Here is a 14,200-nt window from a genome sequence, read left to right as displayed (position 1 = left end):
TTATTAAAAGAAAAACTTTTCGTCCATTTTGAGTGTTTAGCGATGAACAAAGAAATTGTTGTAACTTGAGTGTACGTTGTCGTATCTGCCCGAAATTTCTCACAATTGACAAGGGTCCAGGTCTGAGGACATCTACAGGCCAATATTTACTTTTGGTCATAGCGCCCCACGCTGGCAACAGGAAATCTACCTTATATGACAAACATCATCCGATTTACATGAAACTTAGAATGTGTGCTCTGCATGTGATACTGAGCCGCCCCCTATACTTTAACCACACCCGCTTACTCAGGCCACGCCCCCTTTCATAACATTTGAACAGTTTTGTCTTGTGTGAGGTGTCATTGAACTCAGCAGTTACTTCTTCATTGCTGATGGTTTGGCCCGCCCCCTATGTTTAAGCCACGCCCCCTTTCATAAATGCTGACCCATCTAAGGTAGAGTCTTATGTGAGGTATCAATGAACTCAGAAGAGAGTTCCTTTTTAATTGGTGATGGTTTGACCCGCCCCTATAATTTAGCTACGCCCCGTTTCACAGCTAATGAACTGTATGACAGAGTCTTGTGTGAGGTATCGGTGAACTCAGCAGGGAGTTCCCTTTTCATTGGTGAAGATTTGCGGTGTCTGAGTGCCGCGCAAATGCACGGTTGCAAGGAGCGGATTCCGTCAGTAACCCAGACGCACGCAGAGGCGCGAGGGCCCGTCCATCGCTGCTTGCAGCTTTAATTTACATTGTTGTTGTTTGGCAATGATATTTTACAATGTAGTCAGTCCCCTTAAAGTGCCCATATTATGAAAAAAATAATTTATTTAATTATTAATTTATTATATATAAAAGTTATTTTGTCTCTGGTACTTCCACACGCATACAAACTTTGAAAAAAAAACCATCCATGCTGTTTTGAGTGAGATACGGGTTTCTGAATGTGTCCTGCCTTCAGTCTCCGGGTGAGCTGTTCAAAATCTGCACGGCTTTCTACGTCACTAGCCGAAACGAGGGGGCTAGGGGGCTAACCGTTAGCATGCTAGCTCGTTCTCAATGGCAAAACACTGCTACAACACACACAAATTCACCCTAATCTACAAAATAAATTGTATAGAACTACTTACATGTCCCTATTCTGCAGGTACTCCACGCAAAGTTGGAAGTGTGCCCTCATTTAGAAGAAGTCTCCCAGCTAATCCTGCCTTGTACAGGCCGAAGTTGGAGAAACACGTAGCTAGCTCATGTAATCCTTACCTAGTTACTGCTCATGTGCGACTGACAACAGAGATCTTACAGCAGTGAGAGGTCTCACTCTGTAGCTAAAACAGAGACCTGAACACAGGGTGAAAAGAGGAGCTGCAGCAATGTGCAGTACAACAAAATATGGTGTTTTTTGAAAAGTAAACCATGTAAAACCTATTCTGGTACAATCTCAAAATACAATTATGAACCTGAAAATGAGCATAATATGAGCACTTTAAGAGTTCATTTGTCTCATGTGTCTGAATAAATAGACACTGCCCAAAGGAAATTATACATTTCCCAGTGCAGCAGTATGTATGTCAGGTTTCAATGGTCTTGTGGTGAGCAGAATCCTGTGGTTTCTCAGTAGAGTTGGATGGTGCATGGTCATTAATGAAGCAGCTGTCTTGTGGTTTTGGACCCCGTTCAGCTCTTTGTTGTTGACTTTGTTCTGAGGTGTTTCCCATGACGGCCAACTTCACTGTGTGCCAGGAGTTTCTATACATACACATTCACACACAAACGTACATTTGAATTTTAGGCATGTATCTTGAACTCTTAGTGACTTTGCGCACACGCACACTTTGCGGTAAAGATGATGTAAGGCCAACATTCTTCAACACCTATGAAGAGAAAAAGCAAACAATCCATTTAACAAAACCACTTTATCTCTGAAAGAAAGGAATTCACCTTCTTTTGAATTCAGTCACACGTGTTAACGAGCCAAAAGAAAACACATAAACTTCTTTAGACATTTCTGCACTTTGTAGTACGTTTACAACTCCCATAAAGAAGCATATTTCCGCCATTAAAGTGAGAGCAAGAAGCCACGTATTTGTTGTGTGTCTCCTTTTAACAAAGACATGTTTATGGGAACATTTAGAGAATGTGATTTTGATGCTTACAAAATAAATCAGTTCTAGAAAATCAAAACACACTTTCAACTAAAACTAATGTGCAGTGTTTTTAGAAATGACATGCTTTTCCTTCCTCTTGGTCTTAAGTACATCCATGACAATGCATTTGTGTCACTGTTTTTTTTGCCAGGTGTTGATTTGAAGCTGTGTGTTGAAAGGTCCCAGTCCTGAAAAATGACTCAGTCTGTGCAAGTTAACCCAAAGCTGCCCGGTAAGAAACTGCATGAAGATGTCCTTGTTATTCTTTTGTATTTCCACCTCGTATCCCAATTTCTATTATGACTGTGAACATGAGGTTTGGGTGTTGCAGTGTGCTGTTTGAGTTGTATTGATGTTGCACACAGTTTTTAGTGTATTGACTATACTGTAATGGGTATACTGTGTCAACAAGTTATACTGGTTATTATTAAAACATGAGTACCATTATCAGTGCAAGCTAGTAGACAGATTTAAACAACGCAGGATTTTAGGCATTGTGTTTTATGAGATAGGAAATACTTTTAACACGTTTTTTTTAGACCTCAAGGATCTACAATACGTTGAAGGCGAAAAACACTGAATGTAAACATAATTTGTTTGTTTACAATGAAGCTCTACAGGCCATATTTAAGTATGAAGCAATATTGTCCGGTCACATGTCCTCTTCCCTTCAGATCTGGGCTCTCCATTTATCTACTCCAGTCAGGAGGAGGCTGACCAGCCAGGCTCCTACTCCGTCCAGACTCCGTATGGTTTCCAGCTGGATCTGGACTTCCTTAAATATGTAGAAGAGATAGAAAGTGGACACAATCTCCGTCGGGCACCAGTCGGTTCCCGCCGCTCTGGCCGAGGGCCTAAACTCTCACAGAGGAGTGTAGGGGGACGTACCAGTGGCTGGACATCCACAGAGTCTCTGGCGTCCCCGGCCAGTGAGGATGGCAGAGCTCCTCCGCCGCCGCCACCACGCAACCGCCTTGGGTCAGCACCCTGCGAAACGCTCTGTCTTTCCCCTGTGACCCTGCTCAGTGTTCCTCCTCTGTCTGCCGGAGCCAAAGTGCCACCTCCTCCACCGCAGCGCAACCCTAGAGTGGAGCGGACTCTTCTGGAAACCAGCCAGCGGCTACAACAGGAACAAACCCACCAGCACCAGAACGGTGGGCGCTTCCAGCTCGCAGATCCTCCCAAACAGCTCTTACCCTCTCCATCCACTCAGCCTCTGCAAAGTAGCTGGACTAAACCCAGCCCTCAGACCTCTGGGCGAAGCACTCCAGCTGCTGGTACCACGACAACTCCAATCGCACCCAGCCAGCTGCAAACAGTCAGAGAGCAGATGGCTATAGCCTTGAAACAGCTGAAGGAGATGGAAGAGAGGGTAAAGGGTGTTCCTGCACTTGAGAAAGAGGTGGCCAAGCTTCGTGCAGAGAAAGACATGCTCCTGTTAGCCCTGCAAGAGAAGAAAGTAGCCATGGAGGTGGCCCAACAGAAGCAACAGTCCACAGAGTCTTCTACCCAAACCACAGAGATCCTTCAAACTGACCACAGTATCCACAGTCGATTGACTGCACCAACCTCACCTGGACATAAAGGTTTCGGAAAATCTGGTGAGCTGAAAAGGCTGACTGAGAAATTTGAGGGTAAAGAAGAGAAATCTACAGAACCTTCATCAAAGGTTTTAGTAAAAGCTCCAGAAAAAGTGTCTGTCGTTGAGAAGAAAGCAGTGGCTGTTGGGGGCGACATGCCAATGGACTCTGTTGTTTTCTACTACAGCCAGGGTGTGAAAGATGCTTCTGAGGGCACAGAGGTAAATGTTTATGAGAAAGGCACAGGAACTGAGGCTCCTCTGGTTCATGAGGAGGGAGTACAGGCCAGTGTGGAGACAGAAGAGGCTGAGGTTTGGGTTATGGAGTCACTACTTGGGCTGACCAGCGAAGCACAGCGGGAGATCGACACCTTACAGGACACCATTAAATTCCAGCAGGAGTCCATTGTGGCTCTAGAGGACCGGTTGAGTGTGGCCGACAAAGACATGGGGATCCTTAAAGCCCAGATGGAAGAGAAAACCTCCAAAGTCACGTTTGAGAAGGGGGTTCTTGCAAAACCAGATGTGACGAACGTCCAGGTAGAGACATTGACTGCTGCATTAAAACATGCTGCAGTTTTGTGCCGTCCTGAGGTGAACGATGCATGTGTGGGTGAGAATTTAACAGCGGATCAGATCGAACAATTCACCCAGACTGATGATGTAGTGGAAACAGCAGAACCAGCTCCTGTTGCACTGGTCAGCACTGGGTGCCAATGGGAGAACTTGTTTGAGGAGCAAAAAGTTACAGTCCCAAAGAAGAGACAGTTGACCATTGCTGAATATAAGGTCTCACCATTGGAAGAGGTCGTAAGTATGGCGGAGAAGAAGGAGGAAGACCAAGGAGAGAAGACTGCAGCCAGCAACACCAGGACAGGTAAATGTAGAATTATTTGTCTTTATAATATTGGTGCAAAAAATATAACGCATTATCATTACAAGTGGTGCATCATGGATAGACTATACACAAGTTCATAATCTTTTCATTTCAAATAAGTTCCCTGGAAAGTCTAAATAAGTATAACTACAGACTATGTAATCTGGTACTAATTTAAAGGGAAAATATAAATTTGCTAAGAACGGTCTCATTTAAAACCAAGTAAGTCATTATTCATGTTTTAGTGGACACTTACTGTATATGCTGAATTGTGTTTGCCTGAAGCTAATTTCAAATTTTTGCACAACAAGCTGACCTGTTCAGACTCACACTAGTAATTAATTAGGAGTGTACCAATCAGTCTTTTTTTCAAAATAAATAGTTACAGATTACATAATTTTGTCCATGAAACATGTTAGAAATAATTCAGAAATTACAGAAAAAAAGCATTACCCACTCTGACATGAAATAGATTTACTGAAAAATGAACACAAAATTGGCAAATTGATTTTAAAAGCAGTTTTACTAGAAAGACAACAATTAGGTAATCTAAAGAAATGGATTAATAAATAAATAATAATAAAAATAAACTGACATCATTTTGTTTACATCATGTGAGTTTTTTTGTTTCTCTTTGTTTGATCCATCTGCTTCCTTTATGGTTACAGGTATGCTCAAATCAATCATGAAGAGGAAGGATGGGAGTAACTCAGGCGAGAATCGCACTGCTGGCAAGAAGAGCCTGCAGTTTGTTGGCATTCTGAATGGAGGGTGGGTAACATGAAGCCCTATTTTATTTTTTACCACAATAAAAATAAAATTGTTCCACAGTAAAGATAAAAAAGGGGCGGCAGATGGTCTAAAGGTTGGAAATAGCACGTTGACCAAGTCACAGGTTTGACAAATAAACAAAACCCTTTTCCCTCACCAATTGTGTTACTTTCCAAAAAAACAGCCATCAGTGTTGCTCAGTATTCCTGCACATATTTGTGTCTCTTAGGTATGAATCTACATCCAGTGAAGAAGAGGAGGAAGAAGATGAGGAAGATGGGAGTTCCTCTGGAGAAAGTGGAGAAGGTGAGTGCTTGGACAGCACAGAGGAGGATGAGGCGACTCTTGAGGACGAAACATCAGAGGAGGAAAGAAACGTCAACATGGACGAGAGTGACACTGATGAGGAATCCCTGAGAGCCACAAATTATTCATCTGATGCTGTGAAAGAGAAGTATGTTGTTACTTAGTACGAAATAATGCATTTTGTATTTGTTGCTATATTGATTTAATGCAGTTTCAGATCTCCTAGCCTACAAAAAATGGGTTAATATAGTGTCCTGATTAAAATGTAGTGCTGTAAAGTGCTCATGTAAAGGCTACTAAATCATGTTGGATGACAATCAGCTAGTCTTCTCATTTAAATTAACAGATATTGTATAATCACATGTATTGTAAAATCCACATACAATTGTGATGCAGAGAAAGAGAAACTATGTACAGAAAATAGTACATTGTTTTGTTTCAACTTCAGACATTTTTGCTACAGGTTTGAGCTGAGCTCAAAAATGCGTGAGGCGTGCCTCATTCTGAAGAACCACCTGAACGATGACATTAAAACACTGAAGAGTAAGGAAGTGGTGCGTTCCTGCATGCTTCTTAAAACCATTTAATCACTGAGTTACACATTTAACTTCACCAGTTGAAATAATGCAAAATGGTAATTACTTAAAGTTGATGAAAGCTGTGCGACTTATTTTATTTTTTAGGGATATTTACGGCAATATCAAACATCATAAACAATAGGAGCTTCATGTAACAATAACAGAGGAGTGTAGACTGAGAAAAGGTCAAGTACGGTACCTCAAATGTGTACAGTACTTTAAATTTACTTAGTTATTTTCCGCCACTTGGTAAAATACAGCTTTATTATTGTCTATTGCCTTATAGATTATATATCACTTCCCATTCTCACCTTTAGCTCTCCAGCACCCACACAGTCCAGCTTGAGTGGTTCCGTATCTCCAGTGCCAAGATGGCTCAGCCTTCACGGGTCTCAGACTACTTGATGGCGTTCTCTGAGGTGTCGTCAGTACTGCTGGAGCACGTAGTCAACATGACCGACGGCAACGGCAACACAGCTCTCCACTACAGTGTGTCCCACTCCAACTTCGGTGTGGTGGGGCTGCTGTTGGACACAGGTCAGTGACCTTCTGAGAATGATCCACACTATGAAATGTTACCGCACAAGCTACAAAGATAATCCAGTTAATAATCCAACCAATTATTCGAGAAAGGTCCAACTGTGGACCTTACATCTGTGAGCCATGGGAAATGAGTACGAGTCCTCATACGTGAGCTCCGTAACTTCTAGTGTCTTTATTCATTTTTACCAGATATAAAAAACGTTTCTCTGCTCAGGACTTTAAATAGTGGTAACGTAATGTTTATTGCTAGCTAAATATTCTTTCTTGTAGTGTGTTCAGTTTACAATAAATACTACGCTAAATTACCTGGAAAAAAAATACAACCTGGGTGATGTTACATCAATATATACGTTTAACATTAGTTTAAGCTGCACCTAATAAACAGGTAACTGATAATCTGTGTTCTGTATATCTGTGCACTTGCATATATGCTTAAATACACGTTAGTTAAAAAACGTGCTCCCTGCAGGTGTGTGCAGTGTGGATAAGCAGAACAAGGCGGGCTACACGGCCATCATGCTGGCTGCTCTCTCTACCGTGAAGGAGGAGTTGGACATGGCTGTGGTCAAGAGGCTCTTCAGTCAAGGGAATGTCAATGCCAAGGCCAGCCAGGCAAGTCATGTCATCATCAGTTTATCACAGTTGAGGAGTAAACAACACATGAGTGTTGTGTATAGTACTGTGAAGTTCTGCTTGTAGCCACCTTCCTCCTTCCATGTTCCCACATTCTGCAGTCATTCCGCTCATGTGTGTGTCGTGAATGAAGTTCACTTGTAACAGCTGAATCACTTGTGACTCAAATATTTTCAAAGATACAGTTCTCTATTTAAAAAGGGGTCACCTGACAATTGTAAATGACCAATATGTGCCAAAAGAAAGAACACAAAGACTTAACTGAGTCTATAGTCTGCTTTAACATCCTGAAGCATTTTTATCACTAAAAAGAGTCAATCCTGGCTCAGCTGGCCTTGTTAAATGGATTTAATCTGATTTAAACGGTTAATGTGAAAACATTCAATAAAAAAAAAAAAAAAAACATAGGATAAATTATACATATTACAGCCAAATAAGAGTGTAAGTGAGGTGAGAGTATTCACCTCACTAATTTGGTACTAGCATGATTACTAGTAGCATTGAATAGAGCAAGTTTTTACAGCATTCCTTTGCTAAATCTAAACTTGGCTTTTCCCCTGCTGGTTTATAGTGTGACATTCAAACACATAAACATTTGCAACAACACACACACAAGTTAAGATTAGTTTAAACAAAGTAGTTTTGAGTGAATATCTACTTGATTCCTACTTACTATTTTGAGTAAAGGTAAAGAAACCAGACAAGCTGTCTTTGTTCTCTGTTTACATCAATGGGGGAAGTGTTAAAAGAGCTTTTCTTGTGTTTTAATGAAGTACTACATTCAGAGCCAGATGAGTAATTGCTTATAGGTTAGAGAAATGTGTAGTGTAACTTGACACAATTGTGAGAGAATCTATTGACTTTTTTAAAAGTGGTTTTATCTCTTTGCTTGATCTAATCAGGTTGTGTAGTGTATGTGTTTGGACACGGCGCATGACAGGCTCTCACACTGCCAAGTCATAGGACTCTGGATTTATAGCCAGTGATGCTATAAATTCAATTACTGGCGATGGTTATTGTTGCTGTGGTGAACAAAACACGCAAGGCACGCAATGCTATGCAGTTTTAAAATCAGGAATTTAAGTCATACTATTTTCTGTTGTATTTTAAGTTCAGCTTAGTGACTCAAATTTTCAACAGTGTAAATGAAAACTGGCAGCATTATGCTGGAATTCATTTAGCTTAAAAAATATCTGGTAGTACTGAAACACAGAAAAGTCATGTGTGCTAGGCAAACTTTATAGATATATAAATAATACCTTTTGCAGTTTATCTTTAGTTAAAGTCATCAATTTCCTCATTCACATTGTTTCAGATAGTGGAACAGTAGGATTGGTATCAGTAAGTCATTGTTGCTGTCACATTTTGTTTTTGCAATATTTCTCAAGCTGTAAATGGTGTTAAATGTTTTCATCACTTAATACAATGGGCTAAGCAATATTACAAGCTCTCAAACTGTATTCTCTTAGAAAGAAATTACATTAAGAATTATTCTTTACCTTTGCAGGCGGGCCAGACAGCATTGATGCTAGCTGTTAGCCATGGTCGGCAGGAGATGGTGCGTGCGCTGCTGGAGTGTGGTGCTGACGTGAACGTGCAGGATGACGAAGGCTCCACAGCTCTGATGTGTGCCAGCGAACATGGCCGCGCTGAGATTGTCAAACTTCTCCTGGAACAGCCTGGTTGCGACATATCCATTGTTGATAATGTAAGGCATTTACATTTAGCTAATGCACTCATTCAATAACTAACCCTGAACTTACAGATGAAGTTAACTGTTGGATCGCTGACTGCTGAAAACATCTGAGCATTTTCTCGTCTGGCATTCAGCTTAATCCATGCTCAGGAAACGGCTCCTCATGGGAAATTGGTCTCTGCAGTTTCCTCTCGTTGTCACCTCTTTATCGGCTTCTCTTCTTTTGCGTTTTTTCTTTGTTAGCAAGATGGGCTGAGTGCTAAGAGCGGAGTTTCATCTGCCTTCCCCTGCAATCAGTGCTGTTTACTGGAAACAAAATCACTGAGCTACTCATAATCCCCTGGGGGATCAATTAAAAAGCCACAACTTCTCTGTTCACAACCGCAGACTTGCAGATTTCAGACACAATGCCCTACAGGCTCTTGCACAAGTCCTCTGCAAACTTCACCACATGACCCATCCACAAATCAGCAGCTACTGTTCATTTCCTAAAATGAGAAAAAGGTGGAAAAACATGTTCATCAAACAATCATTTTGTCAACCAATTGACTTATATTATGTACAACATTTTAAAATGTAGGAAATTGTTGTAGTTTTAGTACATTTTGTTTGTCAGTGGGAACATTTAAATTTTTCTCAAATAGCAGAAATCTTACCCTGGAACAAAACTCTTCTCATGGACATTTATCGCTTCGTTTTTTGTTCATCTGCACGTCGTGTGTTTTAAAGTGATTTTACAGAGGATTGGTCTGGATGCTTGAAGAGAGGCCAGACAGACAGATATTTGAGCAATCACATCTGTGCCATGAATAAGTTGGCCGTTCAGTGCAGGCAGCTCCTGGATTGTGTTTCAGTGCAGCACAGCTGGACCGAGAGGTGGGGTGGGGGGTGGAAAACATTTGGAAAAGCCCCTACCTCGTAGATTTATGTCCTGCTTGACATGTTTGATGTAATAGCAGCGAAGGTACAACTACAAAAACAAAGAAAGGCTAAGGATGCAGGGCGGATGAATGTCCTGGTTGTTTACTGGCAAATCAGGGATGCATGATAGTGACTTAACTGATGGGAATGAATGAGTTGCCCCAACGTGACATCCATCACAAGAGAGACGTAACACATCCAGACAGAGGCACAGTCTTGAAAAAGGAACAACCGTGTGTATTGTGGATCACTGTAAAGCTCTCTGATGTGAGCTCTTGTGTTTTAAGGGTCAATAATCTCACTTTTACTCTCTGCCCTCCTATTGTATCTGTTTCTCCCTCTCTCCTCTGTCTGTAGGATGGCAGCAATGCTCTGTCCATTGCACTGGAGGCGTCTCACAACGACACAGCTGTGCTGCTCTACGCCCATATGAACTATGCCAAGACCCAGCCTGCTGTGGTGAGTCCTCCTTCCCACCCGCCTCCTCCTTTGTGGAGATGGGGTAGCACACATGTACAGTAAGCTACAGACTTAAGTAGAGTTCAAAATGTGGCCTACTTTATAGCAAAGTCACCTTTTAATTTTAATGTAGACTTTGTTCCGTTTAACACCCTGGAAAGAAGGAAAAAGAATAAATGACATTTGGAGTCAAGAGTTAACTTTTTAGTTGGCGGTGGTTCATTTTTTGGTTTCACAAGCTGAAAGGTTTGAGAGCCACCATCTTTTAAACTGCTGGGAAATGGCATGTAAGCAGGCTGAAGTCAACATAACTGTACAGTGAGCAATGTCTGTTGTATTTAAAGTGGGTCAGATCAGTTCCTCTGCAACATCCAAGCTTATGTTGGGTGTGGGCAGCACTGACTGAAAGAGCACTGTTGCCCCCTACAGGTGTTATCAAGCTCCTGTGGATTGTGTTTTTTATTAAAAGACAGGAAACAGAATATTTGAATTATTACTACATAACTAAAACATTTCCATTACATTTATCTAAACTTACATTGTAAATAAAATTTTCAGTACACTTTGAAATTAACATACCAATAGCAGTCAACAATGAAGGAGACTTTCCTTTTGAGATGTAATGGCTCTCGACCCTTCAAACTAGCAAAAAATATGTCATTTAAAAGTTGACCACGTTCTTTACATTATGTCTTTCAGGGCAGTCCAAAGGCCCAGCCTAGGAGCCCCACCAGTCCCCACAAGTCCTGGCCTTCAGACTGAATGCTCATGGCTGCTGATGTAGATGGACAGATCAGCAAACATAACTGGATCTGAGCTGTGAAAAGCTCCACTGGAATTTACTTAAATAAATATATATATATATATATATATATATATAATATGTCCTGCATTTATAAGTATTGTTAATATGAGAATATTTTTCCATAAGTCGTGAATGGTTATATAATATACTTGACTAATATGAGCTCCTAGCATGTCTAAATGAGGTCTCCAGTGCTTTTTTTGTGTGACAGAAGATGAGACCTTTACATTTATTATTTGCACTCCACTAATATTTTTACTGTTGCGGGCAACATACACCGGTGGGATATGATGCACTTCAAAAAAATCTGCACCAATAACTTTTCTATTTCAGCCCACACACTGACATCACAAATATGTGTCAAGAGACGTCACTGTCTATAATAAATCTTTTAGTAAAGCATCAATGCTGCAGAAAATGTAACATTATTAGCTCCCTGGTTTAGCACATCCTGGCTACTCCATCTTGACTACTTCTGTCTGCATATCCAGTGTGTACTTTAGATATCACACGATACAGGCGGTGTGTGTTGCCCTCTGGTCTTCTCTTTTTGTCCTGCCTTGGTTAACTTATCTGTGAACCTCTTCACCTTCATAGTCTGCACTAACTGTCTGTGCATTGTACGCTCATATACGTATATATATTCACGTCTGAAATAAACATATTTACATAAACGTTAGTAATTGTGTGCATGCATTACAATTTTTTTTTAACTGAAACTGTTTACACTGAGTGAAAGTGGAGTTCTGAAATCTCTCTTCCAAAAACGTTGTTCTTATGCACTTTTTTACAATTTAGTTTGGGTTTTCTACATTTTCCTACTCTCTAGTCACTTTGTGAAGAATTAGCAATCCAAACTCAGTGTTTACCTAACATTAAGGTAAGCTTATTGTGAATTGTAACATTACATTCCTATCTGGGCTGAACAGAGGGACGAAGGAATCCTGAAGTCACAGCATCTTGAAACACAATTAGACAAGTTAATTAATACAGAAGACAAATTTTATTTTAACGATTGCAACTTCTTCAGAAAAATTCAATGTTGATAAACACTAGTTATTCCAAGATTTTTTTAGTGGCTACATCAACTCAAAAAGCAATACCATCTGAAAATGATACATCTTTACACAATAGACTGAGCAAGTTTTTTTCTGAAATGGGTTTGTGGTGTTACCAGTGGTGGAAAAAGTATTTATTATATTAAGTAGTTATCAAATAAATGTAGTGGAGTAAAAATTACAATATTTGCCTACAAAATGTAGTGGAGTAGAACTAAAGTAGCAGAACATGGAATTACTCAAACTACAAGTACCTCAAAATTGTACTTAAGTACATTACTTGAGTAAATGTACAGTTACTTTCCATCAATGGTTACTATTTTTAACATCAGTGCACTGCAAACAAATCCATTTACAGTGCAGTTAATTGAATTGTAGAAAAATGATTGTCCATATTGCAACTTTATTGTGGCAAACTGTAAGTTTAGTCAGTTTTGAGAGGAAATGTATCCCATTGCAGACCATCTGATAGAGGGAGGCTTGATATTATTTTTGAAAGTTAAAACACAATAGCTGTGTTAAAGCTATAGTGTGTATTTTCTGTCCCTGCCCCTTTAAGGAATTCTAAGTAATGACAACAAAACTGTCGGCGTGTCCACATGATATAGCCTTCTGTGACCGCGCACCGCCCCCACCCCTCCTCCACGCAGTTGCTAGTAGCCAAGGAGGACACGGAGGATTAAAAAAACATGGACTCTTCAGAAGAGGTAATTATCTTCACTCGAGTTTCTGCGTGGGAAAGTCGCTGGATGCCACAATCTTCTGAACATGGCCGTAGTGAGAAATTAATGTGAGCTGTATGTTTTGTTTAAAAAAAAGAAAAAGAAAATGTTAATCACAAATAAAAAGGAACCATCTCAAAGGTTTTGGAAGGATTAACCAGTGCATAATTTGTGTTATTCTTTAACATATTCAATCTGCACATTTATACACATGGTTTGTTATCCCTACCTGGTGACAGTGCATTTATGCTGATAAATGTAGAGTATGGTACTATACAATTGTAGTACATGAGGTAACATCATGGCATCATGTTAAGCAACTGACATCTAATGTATTTACATGCTTGCTAAGTAAGTGGAATTGGGGAAACATTATTTCTAACCTATTTACATCTAATTATCATGCCATTAAATGTGATTTCTGAGCCACCACCGTATTGGGAGCATTTACTCAACAGCTGTTAAAAACCAGCACTGCAGAGAGATAATGTAACCAAATCATCTGTAAACAAAATCTGTTATTATGAGATTACCAAAGACACAATCTGTTATAAATGTAGATGTTAAGTATAATCACTTTTCAAGTACAACATAACTTAGATAAGATATGGTATACTGCCATTACATACTAAACAGAAGATCCATTCATCCCCCAGTTGAAGATGACAGGATCTTTTGAGCTTAATGAGGTGGGAAAAGAAATTCATTTCATTCTCTACTTACCTCTATATTTTTTCTGCAAATACTGTTTAGAAATGGTCAAGATTCAGATTAGATTAGAAATGAGGATGGAGCTTTACACATTATCTAAAAGTATCCTTTTGATAATGTGTTTGCGGTTTCAGAATATCTTTCTAAACATTTGACCAGAAGAAAAATAACTTTACATTTATGGAAAAAAATTAGAAAAATAGTAACACTACAGCATGACCCCGTCTAATCTGCATTGCCTAACAGACCTGCCAACCTACAACAATTATGACCTAGATATTTTGGAGTTCCACACATTTTATGAAGTTATCATGCCTGATTTCAGATTTCAAGAGCCTAAAAAGAATCGAGGATCACATAACCATATAGTGGATAGCAATAACAATAATGCAATGTTTTCCTTTTACAGGAAAGCT

At 40.0% G+C, this 14,200-nt stretch overlaps 1 protein-coding gene across 3 annotated transcripts in view; it reads left to right on the top strand.

Annotated features, from left to right (window-relative positions):
* Positions 1-11,972, top strand: part of kank3 (KN motif and ankyrin repeat domains 3) — a 30,207-nt gene extending 18,235 nt beyond the window's left edge. Inside the window, exons 3-13 of one of the 3 annotated variants that reach the window (XM_031303902.2) lie at positions 2,057-2,060; positions 2,277-2,357; positions 2,800-4,581; positions 5,250-5,352; positions 5,582-5,806; positions 6,122-6,212; positions 6,554-6,773; positions 7,249-7,391; positions 8,920-9,120; positions 10,387-10,488; positions 11,188-11,972. In XM_031303902.2, the coding sequence (XP_031159762.1) occupies positions 2,321-2,357; positions 2,800-4,581; positions 5,250-5,352; positions 5,582-5,806; positions 6,122-6,212; positions 6,554-6,773; positions 7,249-7,391; positions 8,920-9,120; positions 10,387-10,488; positions 11,188-11,250 (2,967 nt within the window). In that variant the 5' untranslated portion in view covers positions 2,057-2,060; positions 2,277-2,320 and the 3' untranslated portion in view covers positions 11,251-11,972. Of the gene's footprint in view, positions 1-2,056; positions 2,061-2,272; positions 2,358-2,799; positions 4,582-5,249; positions 5,353-5,581; positions 5,807-6,121; positions 6,213-6,553; positions 6,774-7,248; positions 7,392-8,919; positions 9,121-10,386; positions 10,489-11,187 lie in introns of all 3 variants that reach the window. The other 2 variants (XM_031303904.2, XM_031303903.2) reach the window with 2 other exon arrangements.
* The last annotated feature ends 2,228 nt before the right edge of the window (positions 11,973-14,200 follow it).

This window comes from Sander lucioperca, chromosome 11 (genome assembly GCF_008315115.2).
Source record: "Sander lucioperca isolate FBNREF2018 chromosome 11, SLUC_FBN_1.2, whole genome shotgun sequence".
Lineage (NCBI taxonomy): Eukaryota > Metazoa > Chordata > Actinopteri > Perciformes > Percidae > Sander > Sander lucioperca.
This window is presented reverse-complemented; position numbering and strand designations above follow the sequence as displayed.